Source organism: Tachypleus tridentatus, chromosome 1 (assembly GCF_004210375.1).
Source record: "Tachypleus tridentatus isolate NWPU-2018 chromosome 1, ASM421037v1, whole genome shotgun sequence".
NCBI classification, from domain to species: Eukaryota; Metazoa; Arthropoda; class Merostomata; order Xiphosura; family Limulidae; genus Tachypleus; species Tachypleus tridentatus.
In genome coordinates this window covers 50712248-50740173 of record NC_134825.1, presented here as the reverse complement: position 1 = coordinate 50740173, position 27926 = coordinate 50712248, and the positions used below count along the sequence as shown (strand labels likewise).

The 27926-nt window shown below is 32.4% G+C and overlaps 1 protein-coding gene across 2 annotated transcripts; it reads right to left on the bottom strand.

Moving 5' to 3' along the window:
- Positions 1-9441: 9441 nt before the first annotated feature.
- LOC143248486 (alpha-1,3-mannosyl-glycoprotein 4-beta-N-acetylglucosaminyltransferase C-like) lies at positions 9442-18540 on the bottom strand. Of its 2 annotated transcripts, none has more exons than XM_076496896.1 (3): positions 18024-18540; positions 12851-12942; positions 9442-12264 (listed from the first exon to the last, which is right to left on the bottom strand). In XM_076496896.1, exons 1-3 carry the CDS (start codon positions 18142-18144, stop codon positions 11014-11016), a joined length of 1464 nt encoding a protein of 487 aa, XP_076353011.1. In that variant the 5' UTR covers positions 18145-18540; the 3' UTR covers positions 9442-11013. The 2 variants fall into 2 exon arrangements, with proteins under 2 accessions (XP_076353011.1, XP_076353021.1); XM_076496906.1 differs by having other exon boundaries at positions 18241-18520.
- Positions 18541-27926: the final 9386 nt, after the last annotated feature.

Here is a 27926-nt window from a genome sequence, read left to right as displayed (position 1 = left end):
AATACATACTAATAATAAATAATAGTATTTCATTAGTATTAACTAGTTGGAAGTGAATTGTTTGGGGTTATTTTCAAGTTCATCAAAGTTTGAGGTCCTTAATTTTCTTCCAGTTTTCAAAACCAGCCATGCATACATCAATATAAACACCTCAAAGACCATATCTAGTAGCTGAAGCCAAGGTGTATTGTGAAGACACGTATCTGTGTGAACTGTGCCATTGTACTAATAGCTTCACATAAGTTTACTACATTCATCATCAGGATATGCATATCTCAATATTTCTGCTGCACAGTAATAGAGAAGCTGAATGCAATTACCACCACACTATTAAGGTTATGTGAAAACGTATTTGAGGGGGTGAGTAAGGAATACATGAGCCTTTTCCTCAACTGTTTTCAGCAATTGTTGTTGGAATGAGTAAACTCAAAGACAAGCTGTGCAATGCCCCATATTTTTTGCGTGTGTATATTTATAGTCCCTTGCTTTAAAAACATTGAGGATGAACAAAATCTCAGGAAGAGAGTAGGACTGTTGAGGGATGATAAAGGAAGGCTTTTATGTAGCTGGCTTAAGTTCTGTTTTTACTAATGAATATTTATGCACTATTTTTCATCTTAAACAGTCAGTAGATAGAAACAGAGTTAAACAACATGATCATATTAATTCTGAGCTTGTTGAGAAAAAAGTGGAAAGTTTAAGAAATGACAAGTTACTGAGCCAGATAATATTTCCTCAAGGGTTTTAAAAGAGATGAAAAATTGAATATGTGGATCATTTTGTACTATTTTTGCAAATCCTTGAATACTGACAGGTGCTAGAGGATTGAAAGTTGGCCAATATTGCTGCTTTTTTTCAAGGGAGGTAAGAAGAATTGCCTCGGTTACTACAGACCTATTCATCTTACATCAGTTGTGGAAATTCTGCTAAAAGATGCTCTGAAAAGTCATTTAACAAAGTTTAAAATTTTACTTGGTTTCAGTTAGGGAAAATCTTGCCTTACCAATCTTTTGACATTCTTTGGAAAAGTTACTGCTTATGTAGATGATGGTAAAGATGCATGTATATTTGTTGTATCAAGATTTTCAGAAAGCATTTGACAAAGTGCCACACATAAAAAGCTTGTAAAACTTATCTGTCTTGGTATGAGTGATAAGATAGCTAATTTGATAGAAGATTGGCTAGATAGAAGAAAGCAGAGGGTTGTTATAAACTGGATTAAAGTCACAAATGGGATACCTCAGGATTCAGTCTTAGGATCTTTGTTCTTTTTTTTATTTGTACCAATGACGTAGGTGAATAAGTGGCAGATGAGTTTTATTTATTATAGTAAGTACAGGATAATGCATGTGGGTTGTAATAATCTGAATTATAAGTATACTTTGAATGGAAATAACCTCAACAGTGTTATGAAAGACAAAGATTTTTGTGTAGTGGTTAGCCAGCCTTTTTAAACAACCAAGCAGTGTGCAGTTGCTAACAGTAAGGCAGTTGGAATTTAGGTTGTATTTAGAGAAATATTGAATACAAAAAGCTATAATTTAATTGTATAGATTACTGGTAGGCTACATTTGGAGTGTTGTGTTCAGTCTTAGGCTCCTTACATTAGGGAGGACCATATCTTTGGTTTCTTACCTGTGCCATTTACTGGAAGGAATAGTCCAGGCTGAAATGTGGACTACTTCCAATACATTCATGTCTCATTATCTGCATGATCTCTCTCTATCTTCCTCTGGTGAATTTTGTCTTCCTCCAATGGTGATTCTATGTATTTAAGTTTGACTTTGACTGGGATAAGTCTTATCACTTCCTTTCATTTCTTTCTATTTTCAGCAACTCTTGTTTTAACCACTGATAATGGGATCCCCATCCCACTCTGTTCTTTCCCTGATCTTACAGGTGAGTTTGGGGGATATAATCTGCCTTATAACATCTGCTACAGGACATGCATACACTGTTCCTATGGCTGAGTGAATATTACATGTCTTCTGGATTTATCTTCTCTATATTCACAGTTGAATGTTTTATGGTAATATTGCCCCATTTTCACAGTTTAGTTCAGACAACACCACATCCTCATAATGCCAAGTTCAGTTTGTTATACGTCCTGCTCCTTTGGTGATTCTGGGAGTTTCCTTGGTTTCAGGCAAAAGCTAAGTTACTCTTTGTAATTCTGGTTGCTTGACATATGACACTCTTTTTACTTACAGCTAGGATTATTGGGTATATATATATATGTGTGTGTGTGTGTATGTGTGTAGTATGGTCCACATGTCCTAACCACTGTATGTATATATTATTTTTTATCTTGAACTTTCTAATGCCCAGGACAAGGAATGGAACCTTATCTGTCCAGTTGAGGTTATGTATATACATTCTGTTTCTGTTTACATTTTAATATGGATTGCATTTCTTAGAATTAATTGCTTTTGTGGACATTGTCCTGATGTTGAGGACAGGTTATGGAACCTTGTTGGTCCAAAGGAGATTTAATATGTATGTGGCTAATTTTGTTATATTTTTTGCTACGGGTTGCACCTCTCAGAATGAATTACATATTTGATTATCTTTTTCTTTTATGTCCATATCAGATTCATTTCCTACTTCGAGAGCAAAGAGCATATCTTGTTCCAGAAGTAGTGCAGTACCCCACAAGTGTACTTCATTTTTATCTCAACGTACACCCATTCATTCTGGACAGTTGCTTTCCACTTGGTTTCCATGTTATGCATCTAAACTGGCCTGTCAACCTTTGCAATGTTGGATACTACCTTTGTGAGGAGAGATAAAACCTTATACTGAAAATATATTTCTGATAGGTACTAACACCTCTCATACACTTCCAACTCATGGCTGGTGTTATTATTTTTAAAACTGCCAATTCTTAAAAGTGAGGATAGGGTAAGAATAACAGAGGGAACTAGTTGTGCCAAAAAAGGTGGTGCAATATTATTGGTGGAGAGTAGTCACATGATATGTATATCTTCACAAATGATGAAAAACTGATGTGGTATACAGACTGGTACACTGATCAAAAACATTTTTTAGCAATGCTTAAATGCAAAAATAAAGATTGAGACAGGTTTTTATTAGAATGGAAAAGTACCTATTAGAAATACACTTTCAGTTTAAGAAAAATATTAACTTTAAACTAAAAATAGATAAAGAGGACTTGAAAAATAGGAGGCGTCAGAAGGTCTGAAATTCATGGCACTGAAAATCCTTGAGTCTCAAATTTGATATATTGCCTTCAGACTGACTGCTAACTATTGTTTTAGTTATAGATCTCTAAATTTAAGTTTAGGAATTAAAAAAAAAAATCCTAGAAATTTGTGAAGAACAGTCTAATTATTAATTCATTGTTACTATTATATGTAAACAATTTTGTATTGACAAATGCCAAGTAACTTTCTTATGTACCGTGGGAAAGGAGGGAATTAAGATATAATAAAGTGCATATCCCGATATGGATTTGACCAAATATTTTAGGAAAGAGACAACTAACTTACCAAAGCCACAAGTAAAACATGACTGTTGTTGCAAGTGCTGTTATGCATAGTTGCAAAAGAGTAATTTTAAAAACAGTTTTAATAAGCTTGGAATATCATTGGTTGTTTTTTTTTAGCTACAAATACTATAAGTAGGATTTAGTTATTGAAATATAGATTACCATTGTATTACATTTTTTAGTAAGAAATGGGGTATAACACCTTTGAATAAAATTAGTGGAAAAAACAACAATAAAAACTCTTAATAATTATCATCAAAAAGACAACCATGCTATTTTACATGGAGAAATTGTAAATTGTAGTATGTTGATATTTCAAACATATGGTAACACATAGCTTTGTCTAAACATTGATCTTCCAATGTGCAGGAGTTGGTGACCTTACTTTTGTAATGGCAATATGAAAAATGTAAATGTGAAACAAGTACTGTAAACAGCTAGAACTGGGACATTAGTGGTATTTGCTAGTCATCTGTAAAATAAACTACATAAATCAATAACTAAATAATAAAAATGTTTTACTATCACCAATTATGGTAATAATGTTTTTATTTAAGACACATTACAATTGTAATTAGAAATGATGAAATAACCAATTAAACAATTTATTTATGTACACTATACAAATAAAATAAATATTAAAATAATATCTTATGACAAATCATCAGAATATTTTGTAGTCAACAATCATACTAAACAGTAAACTTAATAAAACTCATCTAATTTCATGATAAAACCTTATCTTTGAAAACTCTGCAACTCAATAAAATCATGTAACTATTAAAAAGTAAAAGTACTGATTTTAGACAATGAACCAAAAATCAGGAAGATATCTTTATTAAGCCATCAGTTATACGACTTTTTTGTTTCATATTGTATAAATAGATACATATTTCTGTGTCAAGGTAAAATGCTTGCACCTGATGATGACAATCATATTCTCCAAACACTGTACAATTAAATAGTAACAGGTTTACAACCTTATATTGAGCTACTTGATATCTTCTCATTGAAAAATATTTCTGTAGCTTTCAAACAAACAATTTAATACACAAATACTTTTATAGAAAGTATGGAAAAAATTCAATCCCATACATTTACTCTGGTGTGGCATTATTATATAATTCTTGCTCTACCCATAGCTGTTTTCAAATCTGTTTTATTAGTAAATGAACAAATTACTTGACACTGCAACAAGGTTTCAAACAAAACCTGTACAGAAACTGAATGTAGGAAAATCACACAAGTGGATAACATATCTTTGAGTGATAGGTCCTTAGCTAAAATAAGTTATCATTTTGGAATGGACAGAAAAATTTTAAATGACAACTGACAGATTTAACAAGTAGGTTATTTTGTTCACAGACAAAACTTTGCAGCTGTGTAGAAACTCAAATTTAAACTTTATTTTTCTTCATCAATTACATTGCAAAATTTCAGAAAATAATGAAATACTGATTTTAAGATATTTTTAATTAAAATTTTTTCAAACATAGTTACAATTAACATATAAAATGGACTTCTGTCTCAAAAACATTTATCAACTGGCAAAAATATATAAAAATGCAGAGAAGACCCTGTATTCAAACTTCATGCACATTAATTTATAATTAAAGTAATATTTTAAATCTTAGACTTTGTGCATAAAAATATATATGAAGAACACCTGCATTGTTTAACATTTAAAAATAGATTTATTCGTTTATCTGTTAATTGTCACAACAATAGCGTGTACACTTTTTCCACATTTGTTATTCCAGATAATTCAACATTACATGTTTACAACAATTTGGGGTCTTAAGTATTTTCTCTATAACTGTGTATTTACTCATATGCTTGTACCCCTGTGGTACAGCAGAAAGTCTATGGATTTACAATGCTAAAATCACCGAGTTCCCTCAGTGGACTCAGCAGATAGCCCAACGTAGCTTTGCTGTAAGAAAAACACATTCACTCAAATTCAAATGCTTTATAATTAAGCAAAATGAAATGTTAACTTTATTTATGAAGTGAAGGTATATTTGACAAAGTAGAAACACAGCACTTTTGGATGTTTTTCAAGTAACCTATATTTTAAAATAAAACAATGTAAAAAATAACATCAGATTATTTTGTAAAATAAAACTTTTGATTGTTGCAGCTTTATCTTAAAAAGTTTGTAAACCCGTAAGAAATGAAACTAGAAAGTCTACTCAGATAATATATTATTATTGTTTTAACAAATAAAAATGATTAATTTCTCCACACTAACTGCAGTAATATTTTTTTTTTTACAAAGATGTTATGTTTTAAGTTACTTGTGTAACAATTTAATAAAACTTGTAGTACTTTTATACTTGATACTGCGATAGAAATAGCTAAATAGGCCAGAGTGGATTTTAATCATAGGGGACACAAGCTACACACTAGGAGATGGGAGGCTCAGGGAAGTTTAAGACCAGTAAAAATTAAATTTGTAAGTGTGTCTTCCATGCTAAGAAAGTAGCAGCAGAAGAGTTCAAAAAAGTGTTTGTAGAAGAACACTTGTTCCACCTGGTGGACAAAAAATCATTTGATTCTTGAGGAAGAACTATACATGGAAAAATCTTCAGTAAGAAGAAAAGTGAGCAGCCAAATGATCTCTTAAGTAAAGGGAGTTGATATGAGAAGATCAAAGTTGTTTTTCGATATTTTACAATAAGATCAGCTACATCCCTTACCAATAAATGTCCAGTCACCAGACAATATCAGAGGTAAATGTTAATTGACTCAACAGGAACCTCAATATAAAAAACACTGGATATTTACTTTAAAGATAGGATAATAATATCACAATCTGAAACAATAACTGACTTTCCTCATCTAAATGGCTGCTATAAAAGTCACATCATGCCAAAGAAAATAATCCTATCCATAAATATATTGGACTGTGTATTATGGTAAAATCTTATCTATATAGTTACATAAAGTTACTGAAAATGTTGTGTGGTTAGTTTTATCTGAAAAATCAATTGGTTTTAAATGTATCTCAGAATGGCTGGAATGGGTATTAACACTTTTATTGAGAAGCAGAAACCAAGTTCTCTGCTTATTGATAAAAGTGTTGATACCCAGACCAGCTGTTCTGAGATGCATTTAAAACCAATTGTTGTTCTCTGCTTATCAATAAAAGTGAAAATCCCCCACCAACCATTCTGAGATGCATTTTTATTTCAAGTGGCTTTTTCGTCATCAAAAATGGTTTTAAATGTATAATTGGTGCTATGCATTTTCTCTGTGAAATTTTCATATATTACATTATGTAACAAAATTTTTACTTTTTCTTGTTCCTGAGCAGAAAGTGTCATTTACCAACTGCTTATGCCTAAAGTAAATGGAAAAGATATATTTCTCTCTTCAAACTTTGCTTTTCTGACCTGGATAATGAAATTTACCCATTTTCCAGAACATTTCAGGTAGATTCAGTGCTGAGTAGCTGATAGAGAATTTTCTCGAACTTTCTAGAATATTGTAGAACTTATGAGAATTTTTAAGAACCTTTTAGAATTATCCATAGTAATATATATATATACAGGGGCTCACCACTCCAGTTTAGTTCTAGCTGCTTAAGTGAACACATATTCCTATCTGATTTTATCAGAGAGAGCATCAAGAAGCTGCAAGCATTCTCCAGATGCATTCTGCTACGTATTTGGCCAATTTATCAAGACAAGAACAAAAAAGTACACTGTGACAGCATCTGCTAAAATGTGTGAAGCCTGTAGGCATATTTCGGCATGCCTGTAGGGGATCAAGACAAACCCTGGGTACCTCATTTTACCTGCGAGCACTGCAAAAAATCTCTAGAAGGTAAGATGGACAATTGTTTTGCTTGAATAGTAAGATTTTATACTGTACAAACATTAGACCTTTTAAAATTTAGATATCTTTCAGTGTGTCTCAGAGAGGAATACAACAGTGTTAAGACCTTGCTTGAAGCCTTGAAATATGATGAGTATGGCTGGGAGGTTATCAGAGACTTCAAAAGGGTGGTATTCCTGATGGGTCTCGAAAGAGGCTTTACAAAGTTTCCCTGTTATCTTTGCCTTTGGGACAGCAGGGACACCACAGCACACTACGACAGGAAGAACTGGCTACAATGGACCAAGTCCTCTGTGGGGAGGCACAATGTCAAGTGTGAGCCATTTATGGACCTCCAGAAGGTGGTGTTCCCACCATTGCACATAAAATTTAGTCTTATGAAACAATTTGTCACAGCTCTTGATATGGAGTCTGCAGCCTTCATGTACCTTCAAGACTTCTTCCCTAAGCTGTCTGAGGCAAAGGTAAAAGCTGGTGTCTTCGTTGGACCACAAATAAAAAAGATCCTGAAAGAATGCACATAATTTCCCAAGAAGCTCAATAGGAAGGGAAAAACAGCTTGGGGCAGCTTTGTTGCAGCGGTTCGGGGCTTCTTGGGCAATCACAAGGACAAAAATTATGTGGAACTGGCTGAGGCTCTGGTGAAGATTTGCGACAAAATGGGCTGCAGGATGTCCCTGAAAGTCCATATCTTTGATGCTCATCTTGATAAATTTAAGGAGAACATGGGAGCATACTCAGAGGAGCAAGGCGAGCACTTCCACCAAGATATACTGGACTTTGGACACCACTACCAAGGGGTATATAATGAAAACATGATGGGAGACTATATTTGGGGGCAGATACATGAAAGTTATTTACATTACAGTAACAAATCTCAAAAAACTACTTACTTCTAAACATTTTTGTATAACTTTAGCATAAATACATGTAAATCTTGATTCATATGTTGTTTTATTCAGACCTTATGTAAATATGCAAATTTGCCCATTTTAACATAGAAAATAGGTTAATTTTTAAATTTCATTATCCAGGTCACCAAAGCAAAGTTTGAAGGGAATATTGGCCATTTTCTGTTATTTTACAACATAAGCAATTAAGAAATAACACATACTATCCAGGAACAAAATTTGTGTTACATAGTGTTATAATTTAAGTATATTTGCTAATCTGGAAAAGTATACAATGAATTTGAAAAGTAAATTGATGTACCAAAGTGTTTATTAGGGACTGTACTGCAAAAACTAGAGTATTACATGATTTCACATGTATTGAATCAGAGATGGCAAATTTTGCAGTTCCCCCCCAGTGGCACAGCAGTGTGTCTAAAGACTCACACGACTAGAAACTGGGTTTTGATACCTGTGGCGATCAGAGTACAAATAGCCCATTGTGTACCGTAGTGTTTAATTCCAAACAAACAAACAAACAAATTCTGCAGATGTGAAACATAATTTTCTGAACTTAGTATTCTTACACAGCATTTTAATGTGGGTAAAAACACAAAAAATGGGAGAAAAATCGTGCCAGACCAGTGATCTAAAAACTGGCTTTCTAATACATTGTGTTTTAATTACTTTTTCAACTGCTGTAATTTACATTAGAGTATTTCATTGAATAAGAATCATTCTGACCGAAATATGAAACAGTGAAGGCTGTATAGGCATATATAATAGTAAAATACATTGAACTGAGTAATATTCAGATGAATGTATCTGTGGTTATAAGCAAGCATGAATGATAATGGGCATATTAATAATAGTTGATTATGGGATATTGTTATTATTATTAATTTATTAACCACATATTTTCTTTGACATTGGCTAAAGTCGGTGCAATAGAGTAGAAGATGGATACTATATACAATCTTTTAATGAAGTGTAACATTCATATAAAATTGTATAATTCTGTCTTGACTACATAAACCAAAAATAAATTTGTACATGGATTGACTTTGGTCTTTCATTTTAGTATTTAACATTTATAGGTAATAATGATACTAATGAATTAATTAAAACAGCTCTATACAGGGTAGATCTAACATGATTAAGTCCAACTTTCTCAGTCATGAACTTCACATCTAAAAAAGCGTCAACTTATTTAAAGAATTTTATTGAAAAGAATCCCATTAACTTGATATTTATATATTTTTTGTATTACTCTGTATTCTCAATTATAATTTGTTGTTCTTGAACAATGCTGCACTAAAAATGGTACTCTCTGTCTAAACCAGTAATGAACAAACAATTTTCTTGAATATTACAAATTTTCTGGGATACATTAAATATTTCATATATACCATGTGTATTCATAAACTGAGGGTTAATTCTGTCAACATTTGTCTCACATGCTTTAAATTATTTTTATAGCAGTAGCACTAGTTGAAAACCTTGTTTTTTTTAAGAGTGTATACTTATGCCGTAATGTTTTGTTAACATAAAATGTGCTTAAAAGAAAGCAGGCTGTTCTTTCATGAACTAAATATTAATTAAAGTGTAAGAGCAACAGTAGAAACATTGGAAAGTAATAATACCAATGTTTTTTGTAAGGTTTCTAATGTTTTACAAATAAAGTCGTATTTGGCACATTATTTTAAAATTATGAACTTGAAAAAGAAATTATTTAAAGAAACTTTGAATTACAGTACTATGAAAAGATTGTTTAAGTGAGTAACAATATCATTTTTAAACCAAAGTATGATTACTTCCATAAAATAACTAAATATGATGATCTAGCAATCATGGAGAATAATTATAGTAACTTATTTGAAAAGAGTTAAATTAGACTTAAAAAAAAAGTTTTGAGATATAATATACTTGCTTAAAGAAAAACTTTAAAAATGTTGAGCTCAAATATCTCTGTAATGATAGCTCTTCTGTAGTTTATTTTACCCTATTCAATGGAAACCAATGACAAATTCAACTGAGCTGCAAACCTTAATAAGTATGAAATGTGTAAAATTCTAATATTCAAACACTTTTTAACTTGGTGTGAATCTTTTAAACTGTTTTTTTAATTAGTTACATTACATATGTAAAATATTTCATATGTTGTTGCCATTTATTGGATTCTTTAGGTATGAAAACACTGAATTCACAAGTCACACAATATCATATACTGCCATTTTATAAAACTTAAAAACCAACTTCAAATAGTAAAAATATTGTTTCAGTCATACTTCTTAATAAATCAATATCACCTCACTAGCACCAATATATGTAAAAACTGTGTATCCCAGAGTTCATCCAATGATACAGTATTACAACACAAATACAATTGCACACACTTCCATATCATGCATATTTACAGTTAGTAATAGATAATGCTAAGGCATATCACACTTAAGAATGACAATATATATCATCTAAATCCTCCTTCCTAGGCCTAAATCTTTCACAGTATGCAAACAACATACAAAGTATTTAAATTTTTGTCTGTGTATACAATATCAATATTGTCATACAAGATCCACCTACAGGGTATACAATTTAAGAAATTATATAACTTATAAAAGTGTAGTGGATGATAAATAAACTACATCATTACAGCAAAATAAAATTTTAAACTTGCATTCACTTCAGAGTCAAGAAGTTTTAGGATTAAGTAATTTGTTTAATGGTAACCTATGGTACTAAAAATAATTCACATTTAAAATTTAGGTACTCTTATTTAAAAATTGCAATTTCGGAAATGACTAGCCAATTCTTCTGGGTCATGGTAACCTTGATCCTTACACACTGAGTAAGAAAGTTATGTAGAGTAATATTTACAATTCCCTTCTCAAAACCTGCAACAGGCACAAAGTTTTCACACTCTGCTTTGTAATCTGAAACTAAATTAATAAAATGTGGACTAATCTGTAAAACACCATTGACTAGAATATCATTGACATGATCATTAGAACCAGACTTGATGTATATTTTAGTAACATTCTGAGGTTCATGAAAAATTATGTCTAAAGTATCATTGGCTTTTGGAGCCATAGCCCAGAAATACCCATATGATATTCCATATGCCATTTCAGGATAGTAAGTTTCATACGTCTTCATTGAAGTAACTAAATCTGCTTCCGGATTTACAACTTGATATTTTCGTATTAATGCAGAATATTTCTTATCCTTTAGTTTCTGAACTTTCCCATCAAGAGAAGAATGTATTCCAACATGCTGGAAAAGACTTGGAACACGACGAGTGATAACAGTTCTACTTGGCACCATGAGATCTATGTACTGTAAAATCAACAAGTCCACTGGTTTTTCAGAATAAAAAAGCATCAAAAAACTCACAAGCCTCTCTAAATCTGAAGACTTTAAAAGCCTTCCAATAATAAGAAAGCCTGTAAATGACAAAGAAACCCAATCTTTCCTCTGTATCTTTATGAATTCTTGAATGGCTTTTACATAATGAGGAGCACATTCCACATCATCCTCTAAAATTAGGTAATATTCAGACAAGGTCATTCCGTAACTTAATGAAAATGCAAAATCAACGACTTGCTTAGCACGCCATCTGACGCGTGAGTCAGGATCATTAAAGGTATGGCGTAAGTTTTCAAAAGATGGATAAATATCTGGCACAGTTTCAATAATATGCAAAAACCCTGAATCTATATACTCTTTGTACTGACTTGATAACCATTTAGCTCGGAACATTCGGACATTTGAGTCAGAATCAGCTAATAGCACTACAACTGTTATTTGCCTTTGTTCTTCAGCATTGGATCGATTTATGAGAGAATTTAATGTAGAGCTTATATAATTTCCTTTTTTTCGAGCCACACTGGGGATACCTATAGTCAAGAACTTCTTTTGTGGTTCATCTCTTCCTACAATTTTGGCATTTTGAACAGCAGTAAGTAGGTGATGCATTGGAAGTCCTACTGGAACAACTTTTGGGGTGTACTTTGGTTTTGAAGTCTACATAAAATAAAAATAAAAAACAACATTACAATAAATAAATTCAGTTTTCAGAATGAGCATTTTTCATTCACATTTGCATTATATTTTTAAAAAAATCACTACAATAGGAAATTGTGACATTATTATTATTATTAGACATTCTATAAAATATAGGGGATAATATGAATGTCTTTCAAAAAAATTATTTTGAAATCTAGACAACAAGTGGTTTTACAATTACATATTAAGAAACAGTTTTCTTTTGTGAAAAATATAAATCACAATTTATTTTTTAAATATCTTTATTACAATTACATATTTAATGTTCCATATTTTTAGGTCATGAAATCTTTTTTAATAAAATTATATAAGTTCCTTTATTCATCTCATATATACAAGCAAATTCACCATTATTAGAAAACATAATAAAAAATTAAATAGCTATCAAGCATAATTTATATACATGTCACATAACATTTCTAAACAGCAACTTTCACACAAATATTTCAATCTTAAATTATATACATACTTCTGTGTATACACATATATGTATGACTATTACCAAATGTTATGTATGATGTATGTATTCAGTTGTTTTGCCTACCTGGGTTCCTTTACTGGAACAAATCCTAACAGTTTCACGTATCATTGATTCACAACTGTCATTTATGGAACTGGAAGAGAGCGTCTGTGGCACTAAAGGAAAAAAGTATTTATATGATTTTTATATCAATTTTACTTCAAATAACCTTTTCTTGTCATATTTAATATCTTTTCTTTTCAAAAAAGTGTCACATACCAAAGTCTAATATTTTTATATAAAGAACACAACATACTAAAGCTATTTCCAAAACTTTTATTCTCTGTACACTAGAAAATAAAAGCCAAATGTATCTCCTTGCCAATAAGAAATTTTAGAAAAATTAAGAAACTGATTAAAAACCATTATTTGGTCTTCATAACTTAAAAAAATAAAGTTAGAAAAACCATTTACTCCACTACACATTATTTAACTGTACAAACAACAAAAAGGTGAACTACCTTGGTTACTCATATCTTTTCTTATATACACACACAAAACATTTAAACATATTTCCATCAAAAGCACACATGATATTACCATTGGATCAATTCAAAAGCTCAAGAAAGTATTATTTTTACATAAGAACAAATCTAGATAAGGATTTTCAAAGTTTAAGTTTATCATCAACAAATCTAGATAAGGATTTTCAAAGTTTAAGTTTATCATTAAGATTCCTACACTGAATGTTATCAATCTGCTGCTCAAATTCAACTCTCACAGTTTAACAGTTCTTGAAGCCCGAATCAAGTTGCCTCTACTTCTAAACTCTAGTAAACAGGTAAGAATCCTTGAGCCTCTCTGGGTACCATTCACTATTCTTTGGAGACTTAGTTTATTAGAATATTAAAAATGACAAGGTTAAAAATAATAAGAAAAAACACTTTAAATGCATTATCACAATTAATATGTTTGATAATTTATGGTCACTAAGTTACGGTAAGTATGTTACATATATAAGCAGTCTCAGTAAAATTCAATGTAAAACTTAGAATAATAGACAAATCAAAAACAAATGTGATATTAGAATACAGTGAGAAATGTTCAGCTTAAGGTTGAAAATGGAAAAATTTAAATGACTTTCTTAGATAAGATAAATACATCAAAATCTAATTGTTAAACCATATGGGGAATAAGTTTTTCAGCATATTTGTCTCCTCTCCACCCACAATCAACTTAAGCACAGAAATCAACTTAATGCAGTTCTTATGAAAACAAAACACAACAGAACATGCTACATACTTTACCAAAGTCTTTTCTTTTCGCTCTGGAATTCAATATTTCTGTAAATATATTCCAGAATTCTATTTGTTTTTATTAAATCTAAAGACTCAGCTGAAAACTATGTTTATGAACAATCATAACTAAATTCTTTTCTTGTTTACTTTAACATGCAGTATAATAGGTCCTAAAAAAAAATTTCTTTTGAAAACAAATTTCACCAATATCTTTTTCTTCAAGTACTGATAGTAATGTTGAGGCAGTTGGACATCTTAAGTTATAAAGTAATTAATCATTTATTTTAATATTTCCCTGAATATATTACAGAGGCCATTTTACTTTGCAGTTCATGTACAATTGTTTGATAAAGTGCAGAGATTATAACTGATGTCAAAGCAAATATTAGAAAATAGTGTGTTTATGCCAAGGAGTATTTAAATGTTAGAAATTTCTTTAGGTATGTTGTTTACTGAAGGAAGTAATTGTTTTATAAAAGCAGACTTGTAAGAACTTACCTATGATATTCAGGGTTCTTGTGCATCATAGATAAAATCTTACAAGTCTGCTTTTATAAAACAATATTAATAACTTCCTTCAGTTTTTATAAACATTGGGCATCTGATAATCAGTTACGTTATCTAAAATGCATGAAATATACAAGTTGCCATTCAGCTAATATTATATATACAAGGGTCTTATAATGTTAGTTCACTTACTCTACTACACACACCTTAAAAACTGATAATTATTGGGTTTGTGGGTTGTAGATAAGACAGTGAGAAAGACAAAGAATACTTATCTGCTGTGGAGTAATTTGCATACCCATGACCATAAAAGCAAAATGCATAGATGTCATGATTTATCCTGTTATTAAAAATATCTCCTGGCAGTTTGCTTTTGAACATAAGAATTGTTCTTCCAGAGCATCACTACAGTCATGGAAATAATATTGGTATAACATAGAGGTAATATAAATGTAAAACTGCCAAATGGAGAAAATAATGTCAAATATCCAATGTGTCATCATTCATGCATGTCAGAAAAGTTTCAAATAAAACAGTCTTCCTACAAGATGGAATTCTACCCATCACAATATAAAATGTTATCAAGTCATTGTTTAGATGTGCTTTTAGGGATAAAGTAACCAGCATATACTTTCCACAGGGATGAACTAAAACACCCTTGGTCAAAATATCCCCGAAGTACAAACCCCCTCAAGTAAACTACAAAGTAGGACAAAACCCACTTAGTAAAAGTGGAAAATAGGACAAAAGCCCCCCAATTTTTCTATTTCTTCTATTTTACTATGTTGAGATACCATAGGTAATCACTGTTTTATCTATCCGAGTGACTACTGTGTAATCTACACTTTATAGTGGCAATATGCTGTTTTTCTAACCAATGTTGTGTTTTTAAAAATTGGTTTTCCTCTCTGAGTTACCTGAAACATCAGTCTCTCTTCAACCACCATGGAGGTCATCAAGAACAATAAGAGGTTCCACCTCTCCGCAGAAGACTACTTATACACCAACAGTACAAGAATACATTGGGAATGTTCTCAGAGATTGCAATGTCTTGCAAAGTTGTGCTTGTACAGTTTTGTAGGTGAAGCAGTACTTTATGTGACTGAACACAGCTCTGACCCAGATCCTGACTAGGTGAAGAATACCACACTAAAAATAATATCAATTATGATGTTAAACTTTCATGTTATTATTTGTACTGAAGGGTTTTTAATCAAGGAGGTTTTGTCCTTTACTAACTTTCCACACACATGATCAGCATGATTACCAGATGTCACCCCTGTTAATTTTTGGCCACATGACTACCAACTATAATTCAAATCTCTCATTTACTATGATGCACCCACTACTTCATCAGACATGAAAGATTTCATAGATACTAAATACAACTGTAATAAGTTTGAAACTTATGATTCAGCTGTGTATCAGATTCTCTTAAGATTGAAAGTGATACTGGATATGAATGCATTAACTGAACACAAGTTTCATTTACAGCTTTGCACTACAGTACACAAATTTTAACAAACATATTAAACATTGTTGCTAAGTCCACCTATAATATGTGGAATTGAGATTTTTTTAAAAGTTGTTTTTTTTTGAGCTTCTACTAATCTAAGGTCTCTTGTTTGGGCTTTTATGTAACAGCTGACTTCAATGCACAGTAAACTCTTTGTAAGAGTGATTTCCGTGTTTGACTGTGTCGATGAATAATCCACATCATTATAATTTTTGAATTGTTTTCTCCCCATACTATATCAATTGAAAAACACCAACACTCACTTCAGTGAACTTTCTGGCCCACCCACTAAAAACATTCTATATTCCAGTTAAAATGCAAATTGCCATATAGAGGGTAAGCCATGAAAGAGCAGTTTGGAAAGTCAGTGTTGCTTGTTTGGAACACCAACGCTACTTATTTTCCTCACAAAGTTTGCAACATTGTTATCAAGAAAGAAATGCCAATTTGAAATTAAATCAACACTTTTTCTTTTACCATATGTCAAGTATATTATGAGCAAAAAATCCATATTAACTAAATGAAATGAATTAGAAATTGTGTTACTCAGCTACAAAGAAAGAAATATGATCTCTTCTACTACAAACACTTAACATAAAGGTCAATATTAGACAACAAACCAATATGTGCAGTACTCTTACATTAGGTTTCAAGAATGCTTTCAAAAGAATAAAAGTTTAATATTGTAATTTGTTCCTGCTGTATTCCATACTGGATCGAATATAGGTCAATCTTGAAAATAAGGGAACTTCTATTTTCAGAAATCATGGGAAGGAAAAAAAAAACACTCTTATAATGTCCTTTTTTAGGTTTGCAAAATCAATATAAGTGAGAAGCCTGCAGGTAGGTTAGATACAAGAGTTAGCAATGACCTTGAGTAAACATATAGTGCACATATGTATACAAGGTGACTGAATTTTACCACCTACTTATCAACTAAAAACAGTGCCTAAAAATCAGGCCAATATGTAAAAAAATTAACGTGTTGCACATCAACAAAGATGAAAAGCTGAAGCTACATATTACATATCTGTTGCAACTTATTTAGAATAAATTAGTTAGGAAATATTTTTGTGTTTGGAAAACTTCAATAAAAATACAAAATGACCCATTTCAGATCAAATAGCTAAATTATAAAAAGGAAGAATGGAAAAACAAATACATTTTCAACAGTTTGGGAATAAAATTCTAACTTACTAATTTAAGAATCAATTCCAGTTTAAATGTTAGTCACTTATAATAAAAAAAAAACTAGTAGACAACTTATCTTTTAATCTAGAATTAAGTGACTGGAACTTCTACCTTCCAAAATTCTCCAAAAATTAATGGGGAATTTTAGTGTTGCCAAAATATTAATTCATTGTTATTTATTGATAATAAAACAACTGTTAATAGAAAGTTATAATAAATCTAAGATATATAAATCCAAATTTTAGTAGGTCTCATAAAATATAATCCCTTGTCATGCACTCACAGCCCAGTGTAACCCCCTTAAAACAGAACCACAAAACTCAAAACATTATTTTACCTATTGTAGCAGTTAGTCTTATAACATAAATGTTCTTTATAATACTTGCACTGTTCATCTGCTTTCATACTATTACCATATGCTATTGTTACACAAATACTAAGGTTAATTTATGAAGCACATCTATTTATCTTACAGCTGTTGTCAAGCAATTAATCATTATAAACAGCATCTCAGCCACATTGTCTATTATATCCTAGATAGTTTACACAAGTCTGGTATTGAGAGAAAGACTTGAATATAGCATAGTATGGTTTGAAAGTTATAATGCACTCTTTTCTTTTTTTTACTTTCATTCAGTTATTAATAATCAATGCTTAAAGCTAAGCTAAGCAAATCATTCCATCTAATAAGAAATAGAAATTCAAAACTAAATAATGTATATTACTTATTAAAAATAAGGCATACCTTCTTTTATAAAGTTTTTTTGCGAATACATGAGCATCCAAAAACAGTTAGTCAACATAAGCAAGAAACATCCAAGTAAAATGACGACTAAAAACTCTTGTTTCATTCTTAAGTGACTCATAAACGACGTTCAATTATTCATATCACTTAATTATTTCATTAAGTTTTGTAAACTTTACATTAATTACCAACAAAATCATTATCAGTGATCACTGACCACAAGAAAACACTTGCTTCACCTATCACTATTACTGTAAGCAGTAATAGTTGCAGCAAATATCACATTGACCGCCAGTGTTGTCGTTAATCACGATTCATTTTCATTATTTTTAAATGATTCGGCATGAATACTCCTACAAGTAAAATTTAAAGGTTATAATAACAAAATGTTTATCAATGTATGTTAATGTTATCTCACTTTTTCTTAATTTTGACACCTAATGACTAGCATCGAAATTACTTGCTAAACTCAGACTGAACATGACACTCCCTAATATAAGCCTGCAGATCACAGGTCGTCACACATCCGAAATTACAGGTGGCAGCTTTATTTCAGCCGACCAAGTTGAAAGATGTTGAAATTATTTGAATCTGTTCGCTTTATTTTACTGATTTTACTTTATTAAATTGTTACAATTAATCACATACTCTGTTTGTTGTTTTGTTTTGTTTTTAATTTCGCACAAAGCTACTCGAGGGCTATCTGTGCTAGCCGTCCCTAATTTAGCAGTGTAAGACTAGAGGGAAGGCAGTTAGTCATCACCACCCACCGCCAACTCTTGGGCTACTCTTTTTTACCAACGAATAGTGGGATTGACCGTCACATTATAACGTCCCCACGGCTGAAAGGGCGAGCATGTTTGGTACGACCGGGATTCTAACCCGCGACCCTCAGATTACGAGTCGAACGCCTTAAATAGGTTTGCAATTAAATCACTAAGCAGCACAAAGACTCCTTAATTAAAACCAAACGAGAAAACTAACTTACCCAATTTTTTTAAAAGAAAAACGTTATGGTTAACTGTTTGTGTGGAAGTCTATTGAATTTTTCAACATCTTAAGAACGGTTAAAGTAAGGAAGTTTCTAATACACTTCAAATACAATAAATACACTTATAATAAACGAAAACGACATTAATAAAACTAATAAAAAATGTCCGCTAGTTGTTCAGCATTAAGCTTACAGGTTTGTGATACTAAAAATCGGGTTTCGATACCCGTGGTGAGTTTAGCACAAACACCCTATTGTGTAACTTTATGCTTAACAATGACAAGAACAAGCCAACATAAATAATAAAAAACGCGTAAATATTACAATGAAAGAGACTGATTGATTTTTTGAAGTTGCGTACAAAGCAACACAATGGGCTATCTGTGCTCTGTCTACCATGAGTATCAAAACCCGGATTCTAGCGTTGTTAGTCCGCAGAGATACCACTGTGCAACTGAATGGCAAATGAAAGAGAAACGTTCCTTAGAAAAAAAAAGTGAATATTATTGTTATTATGTAAAATAATGTTTCGTGTAAACATTATCAATTACTTTAGTTTGTTTAGTTTTTATTATAAGAGGGTTAAAAACAGACAACTGTTGGAGGTTGTGTTTGTAACTCATTAACGCCGAGAGTATTGCGTACAGACGACTTAGTAATAAACATAAATATTGTTTTGGAATTTCTCACAAAGCTACTCAAGGGCTATCTGTGCTAAACATAAATAGCATGAGATCAGTGGGAAACTGCAGACAAACAAACACAACAGGAGCAGAGAGTGAATTCGCAATCAAGTTAAGTGAAAGTTATATATAGTGTTATAAACATTCTACCTATAGTTTTAATTTTTTAGTTATACCGCAAGTAGCTGATTTACAGCAGATTTTGAAATAATCACATAAAGCAGCAACATTTACAAACAAAAGTTTACTTATAAAAAAATCAGTACTCGTGAAATTTCAAAATGACATTTTAATTACACTGCAAAACACCTGATGAAAAATAAAGTAAAATATACTTCTAAATTTTCCTTAAACCACCAACTTATCCAATTAATAATTAATATCCTGATGTTTCATTTAAATTACTTTAAAATTTTAAATTATATTATCAGAACATTGAGCCAATAGTTAAAGAAATGAATACTTAGGTTGAGCTAATATTGTTTGCCAATCTGATGTGGAATGGATTATACATTATGGTTTGTTTATACATAATTTTATTTATATATATGTAATGCTATCTTTGCCCAAGGAGTTTTAGGTGAATGCCAAATTCTGAACGTATTTCAGAACTTTACTTTTGAGAAATCTTAGTGTTTGAGGGCTTTCTTAAGCTTGAGTTAACTTTTGTTTTTGCATACATGTCCACCAACAAAAAAAGGTTAAGCATATTGCGAATGTAACATAAATCTTGACTTCCGAGATAGGTATGGTTTTGTTTAGACTAACAAGTTTAAGAATTAGTTTTATTTTAATTGTAGTCTCTAGTAAATACTAAATTTAGCTTGGAGTTTGCTTTATTTTCATCTAATCTCATTTGGTTATATTTTGACAGGATTTTGCGCTTAATAACATCAAAACCAGGTGTATAACAATGAATTATTGCCATCTATAGATATTTCACAAAACTACAGAATAACGACTATTTTACTTAAATGAAACAAGTTATAGTGAAATATCCGAAAACAATTAATTCGCTAAAAGAGGAAGTTGTTAATACATATAGAGAACCTGATAAAACAAACATGGGAATACATGAGGGTATCCTCTGCAGTTAAATATCTGGTTTTATTTATCTCTCCCGTTTTTGTTTCTTTTTCTTTGATGGACAGATTTACACAAAGTGTCGTCTAAAATATGATGTTATACTTCGTTTTTTCTTTCCCCTAGATCTTTAATATTAACATACTTTTGTTTCTTGTTTTACTTTTATGCTGGACATAAAAAATTCAATATCACTGACTGGGGGTATATCAAAAATCTTTTAGCATAATAACTATTACTGATGGTAGCTGAAAGGCCTCGTCGGCACCGGAGATGGCAGATGTAATGTGATTAACATATAACATATTTTCCTTTGCTTTCAGTTATGGGTTCTTATAATTTCCACGACACAAAAAGTGTTTAAACGTTAACATGCTAACAGGAAATAACCAGTCTAGGGAAATGAGAAATCTATGAACTAATTTCCCAGTTTTGATAAACCGAAATCACCTTTTGAGCACTTAATATTCATTATTTTCTCTTGATATTTTAATTTTGCACATAAAATTTGGTTATACTGTTGTAGAAACAAACAAAGAGTACCCACCACTCGAATCACATGGCAAAGCAGCTTACACTAACCTAGAAAAAGCAGAGATATTTAAAGACCACCTGCAAAACACGTTCAAAACACACCATGAACCAGACATGAACAGATACTTCTATAATAAAGTCAATAGCTTCATTGAACACAACAAAACCATATACATGCCAAAATTCCCAGTTAACACACTAATAAAACCACAGAAAACAATAGACTGGAGCACTCATCAACTAATAAAAGATACACTGCTGGCCAAAATCTTAGGGCCAATGAACAAAAGGAAAAAATATGCATTTTGCGTTGCTAGACTCAACCACTTATTTGAGTAAGGGTTCGAAAGATGAAAATAAGAAAAGGGAAAATAAAATAAAAAAACTTTTTAGCATTTAATAGGGAAAATGTGAACACTATGAAATTAGCCTAAATACTTGCTGGTCAAAAGTTTAAAACTATACTGAAACGAAGCGTTAATCGGTAAACACATAACGAAATTTAGTCATTTATGTTCAAGCATTAGCGTTGTCAACATCTCCCACTGACATCTCCTGTGTTACATTGGGTAAAAACAAGGCAAAGGCTAAAAAGTTTGAATGTGGCAGAATTGTCGAGCTGCAAAAACATGGTCTCTCTCAACGTGCCATCGCTGGTGAGATTGGGCGCAGTAAAACTGCTCTTGTAATTTCTTAAATGATCCTGAGGTATACGGAAGGAGAATTTCAAATGGTCGGCCTAAGAAAATTTCGCCGGCGTTGAGCAGGAGGATTTGACGGGTTGTCCGGCAAGACACCAGCCACTCGTCGAACCAGATTAAGGCCCTTACGGACACAGAATGCAGCTCAAGAACAATAAGACGGCATCTACGAGAGAAAGACTTTACAAATTGTAAATGTTTTCAAAGGCCACTCCTCCAAATCAACAAACAGATATTACAAAAGGAAAGATTAATCTCTCAAAGTTTAGCTATATCCACGGCAGTGTCACCTATTAACTACAGCTCACACTAGATAAAAAAAACAAACGTTATCGAACGTGGTATACAAAACAAAACGATGAATCTCGAAATTCACACGATTACTGAAATGCAAGAATTGCAAATTAAAATTCAGCGTGCATCTTTCGATATAACTGCTACCTTTACAAGTAACTACACTAGTTTTTGCATAATGAATTAAAATGAATTTGACCAAATCTTGCAACAAACAGAAACACATGGGGTTGAATTAGCACAAAACGTGACCTCATCTATTGTGTAACAAATTAGTAATTTAGAAAAAATGAGAATGGTTTAAACATGTGATTAATGACATAGGAGAATGATATATGTAATATCAGCAATCCGCAACGTTTGACAATAGATGCTGATAGATGCTGTCGCAATCCACTCATAAATAAATAAAAGTTTCTGAAGTTAACGGCCACACAATTTTTGATCATACATTTTTTATAAATGTTAAACTGACACCTGATATAAAAATATAAAAAAGATATTAATGATTACAGAGCCAAACATAATTTAAATTCACAATTACATAATACCGTCTTCCTGATTTAAGTAAAAATGCGCGCCGTGGAAAATCAGAATAGGAAAAAATAATAATATGTAAAAACAAACAAATTCGAAATATCTATGTTCTGTTGTTGTCATGGTTATTTCCACCGTATCTATTCCGTCTATCGCGGGTTCGAATCTCTGTCGCATCAAACATGCTCGCCCTTTCAGCCGTGAGGGCGTTATAATATGACGGTCAGTACACTATTCTTTGGTAAAAGAGTAGCCCAAGAGTTGGCGGTGGATGGTGATGACTAGCTGCCTTCCCTCTAGTCTTATACTGCTAAATTAGGGACGGCTAGCGCAAATAGCCCTCGTGTAGCTTGGCGCGAAATTCCAAAACAAACAAACTATTCCGTCTCTTGTATACAGTGTTAGATGTAAATCTATTGAATATATTGTATAATAGCAACTGTAATCTTATTATTATCGGCGACCTAAACAGTAAACATATAGCATTCAACTGTCGTTGCTCAAACGCAAATGGCAAATTACTTTATCAATTTCTGGACGAATCAAACATGACTTTATTAAACGATGCAACACCGACACATATCTCGTACGCACATGGCACCAGTGAAATACTGGACCTATGCCTGTGTTCGTCAAATATGAGTCGCAAATTCGTAAATTTTCATGTTGGTCACGATATAGATAGTGATCACCTTCCAGTTTGGTGTATCTTCAATCTCACCCCCCCCACTTAAATAAAACCATAGTGAGAGACCAACTGAACTACAAAAAAGCTAATTGGCCAGTTTTCCAAACTATATTAAATGAAACCTTACCTCCAGAAGCACTACATATTGCCGCGGACGCATCAGATATAGATGCATACTGTCATATCATCTCTGAGTGTCTAAAACATGCAGCCAACAGTTCGATACCGAAACAAAAACACTTCACAACAACTCATTCATGGCAACCACATAAAGATATAATACACTTAATTAAAAACAGACGTATACTCCGCAGACAGTACATTCAAAATCGCAACCCCACACTTAAAACTCAGATAAACACAATAAGAAATAAAATACGAAACTTAATCAGACAACAGAAACAAGAAAACTGGGACACCTTCTGTTCCGATCTAAATCATAAAACTGATCCTAAACAATTCTGGACACATTTGAAAAGATTTACAAACACAGGAACAACAAACACAGTATATCCACCACTGGAACTGGATGGAGAAACAGCATACACTAACACAGAAAAAGCCGAGATATTTAAAAACACCTAGAAAACACGTTCAAAACACATCATGAACCAGACATGAACAGATACTTTTATAATACAGTCACAAACTTTATTGACCAAAACAGAAGCATTCTTACACCTAAATTTCCAGTCAACAATATTACACACCAAGAAAAAACAAAAGACTGGAGCACTCATCAACTGGTAAAACATATCACTGTTACAGAAGTAGTAACTGCTATTAAAAACACAAAAAACAAAGCTCCTGGAGAAGATGGTATTCAAGCTATCCTCCTAAAACAAGGCACTCAGAGATTATATGAACACCTAACAGCGTTATTTAATCTCTCACTATCAGCTGGATATATCCCCGTTTCTTGGAAGGAAGCAATAGTATTAATGTTCCAGAAAGAAGGAAAGTCAGCGAATAAACCAAACAACTACCGCCCGATTAGCTTAACCAGTTGTATTGGCAAAGTATTAGAGAGGATAATTAGTAATCGTCTGTCAGTTTACTTAGAAGAAAATTCAAAATTACCAGAAATTCAAAACGGATTTCGAAAAACCGCCAAACTACAGACCACCTGATTCGACTTACAGAATCAATTACCGACAGCTTCAACAAAAAAGAATGCACTGTAGCTTGCTTTCTCGACATTGAGAAAGCATTTGACACAGTGTGGCATAACGGCTTAAGACATAGATTGCTTGAAATGGCATTACCCCAGGAAACTATTCGCTGGCTGTCCAACTTCCTGGATAACAGAATGTGTAAAGTAAATGTAAATGGGGCCCACTCAGGGTCCTTTTCACCCGAAGCAGGAGTCCCGCAGGAGGGGTTGTTAGCCCTATATTATTTATCATGTACGTGAGTAATATGCCTCTGTCGGACCTAAATTTAGGTTATGCATCACAGTTCGCTGACGATGTAGCAGTCTGGAAAAGTGCCCCACTCCGTCAATAGCAGCAACGAACCTACAACCAGTCCTAAATAACATCGAAGAATACTGCCAGAAATACAGAATCAAAGTTAATATTCCAAAACCCAAGTCATAGTATTCAGCAGACTGAATAAGCTGAAAAAGATCCACCAAAACTCTATATGAATGGATCACTTTTACTGACTGCTACTTCTGCTAAATTTCTAGGTCTAACCTATGACTCAAAATTAACGTGGCTACCACATATTAAAATGTACTGATACGAATCTGGAAAAGAGCAAACTATGCAAGAAGTCTTTCAGGTAAAATCCAAGGAACATCACCAGACAACATACTTAAAATCTACAAAACGTACATTAGACCAACAATAGAATATGCATCACCTGCCTGGATTAACATAGCACCCACACATGTACAGAAACTTCAACGTATACAAAATTCTGTACTAACTTCAGCATACAAAGTACCACGTAGCACCTCAACCACATTCATGCACAAGTATGCAAACATAGATACAATAGCTGAAAGACTCTTGCATAATTCTCTAAAATATTTCAATAAGAATTGGCACAAAATGACTTAATGTGTGATCTCGACAGATATCACGTACATGATGTAAATGGTACTAAATACCTCTCCCCTTTAACATATATTTAAGAAATGTAACACAAGCTGGCCACTATGCACTAGACACTTAGTCCTTGTTTCTTTTATTTTTTATAATTATTATTTTCTTTTTTTAATCATTATTATTATTTTATTTTCTTCTCTTTTTTTGAATTATTATTCAAGTATTGAATAATAATAATTATTATTACTTTCTTTTCTGTGTGAGTGTTTGTGTTACTACAAGTAGTAGTAGCATTCTCTCAATCGAGAAAAAGGAGAAAAAATACAAAAAAAATATATATATATATGAAAAAAAAAAAAAATTAAATGGAAAAAAAAAAACAAAAAAACTCCTTGTTCGTCCATGCATGGACTGAGCCCTGAAATGGACCTGAGTATGATGTTATACTTTTACTCTGGCCCAAAGCTTTAAAAAAAAACAAAAAAAAAAACCCTAAAGACAGACGCTATAATCGTTCGGGAGGGAGGAAGAGGTCAAATGTACCTGACCCTCCTGGGTATTTAACAACATCAATACCCAAATACCCACACAGTCAAACTTGTATACAGAATAAATAGTAGAGTTGCGCATTGTACGTATATATGTACAGCCATGTGAAAAAGTTAGGACACCCTATGAAAGCCTGTGTATTTTCGTAACATTTTTGGATATATAGATATTTAATCTCAATTTTAAAATTACTGAAAGATTATAGGAATATCACTAAACAATTAAAACTGAAGAAAAGACTTTTCGAGATCTTCTGTAAATGTAATTCTACAAAAATGCATATTCTAACTGGGGAAAAAGTTAGGACACCCCCACATTTATTCCCACTTAAAATGGCTCAACTCACACACAGGTGTATCACACCAGGTGCACATGATTAGAAGATAGTTACTCAGCATTTTGAATGAACCTTGCTCTATTTAAACCTCAGACATTTAGTTTGGTGTGCTCCTGACAGTTGAAGTGAGAGTGAGCACCATGGTGAGAGCAAAAGAGCTGTCCGAGGCCTTCAGAAAGAAAATTGTAGCAGCTTATGAGTCTGGTAAGGAATTTAAAAAGATCCCAAAGGATTTTGAAATCAGCCATTCTACTGTCCGGAAAATAGTCAACAAGTGGAGGGCTTTCAAAACAACTGCCAACATGCACAGGTCTGGTCGTTCAAGCAAGTTCACCCCGAGAGAAGACCGCAAGATGCTAAAAGAGGTCTCCAAACACCCTAAAATGTCATCACGGGACCTACAGCAAGCTCTGGCTACTGTTGATGTGAAAGTGCATGCCTCTACAATCAGAAAGAGACTGCACAAGTTTAACTTGCATTGGAGGTGTGCACGGAGGAAACCTTTGCTCTCTAAGAGAAACATCAAGGCCAGCCTGAAGTTTGCCAGAAAGAATGTAGACAAAGACCAGGACTTCTGGAATAATGATCTTATGACAGATTAGTCCAAAATTAAATTATTTGGACACCAGGACACTAAGAAATGGAGAGTCCTCGAATGGCCGAGTCAAAGCCCAGATCTTAATCCCATTGAGATGCTGTGGGGTGACTCGAAACGGGCTGTACATGCAAGAAACCCTTCAAACATCTCACAGCTGAAAGAATTCTGCATTGAGGAGTGGGGAAAACTTTCTTCAGACCGATGTCAGAGACTGGTAAATGGCTGCAAGAAGCGTCTCACTGCACTTGTTTCAGCCAAAGGAGGTAACACTAGCTATTAGGGGGTAAGGTGTCCTAACTTTTTCTTCAGTTAGAATATGCATTTTTGTAGAATTACATTTACAGAAGATCTTGAAAAGTCTTTTCTTCAGTTTTAATTGTTTAGTTATATTCCTATGATCTCTCAGTATTGTTAAAATTGAGATTAAATATCTATATATCCCAAAATGTTACAAAAATACACAGGCTTTCATAGGGTGTCGTAACTTTTTCACATGACTGTATATCATAATGGTGGATTATCAGAATGTATCATTTTTAAAAATGCTTGAAAACTGCCATTTTAACCAGATTACTTACAATCAGAAACGAATGCTGTGCCTTCATAAAAATGATGTGTCGCTTTCACACAAAAACAAAATATAAATAAGTTGAAATATTTGTTTTCAATAACACATGTAGCTTGCAGAGATATGTTAATTCATAACTTTAATATGCCATTAAAATTACTGCTTATTGAACAAGAATTAACGCTCCTTAGTGTAAAGCATGGATTGTTCATCTGTTCATTATTTGTGCTCAATAATAAACAAATAAATACAAAATATTAACATAAAATATAGTTACAAATAATTA

Coding starts and splice junctions, on each gene's coding strand:
- LOC143248486 (XM_076496896.1), bottom strand. CDS start 18,144: ATGAGTCACTTAAGAATGAAACAAGAGTTTTTAGTCGTCATTTTACTT. Junction 12,943..18,023: donor AAAAAACTTTATAAAAGAAG/GTATGCCTTATT, acceptor TTTTTCCTTTAG/TGCCACAGACGCTCTCTTCC. Junction 12,265..12,850: donor GTTCCAGTAAAGGAACCCAG/GTAGGCAAAACA, acceptor TATTTTATGTAG/ACTTCAAAACCAAAGTACAC.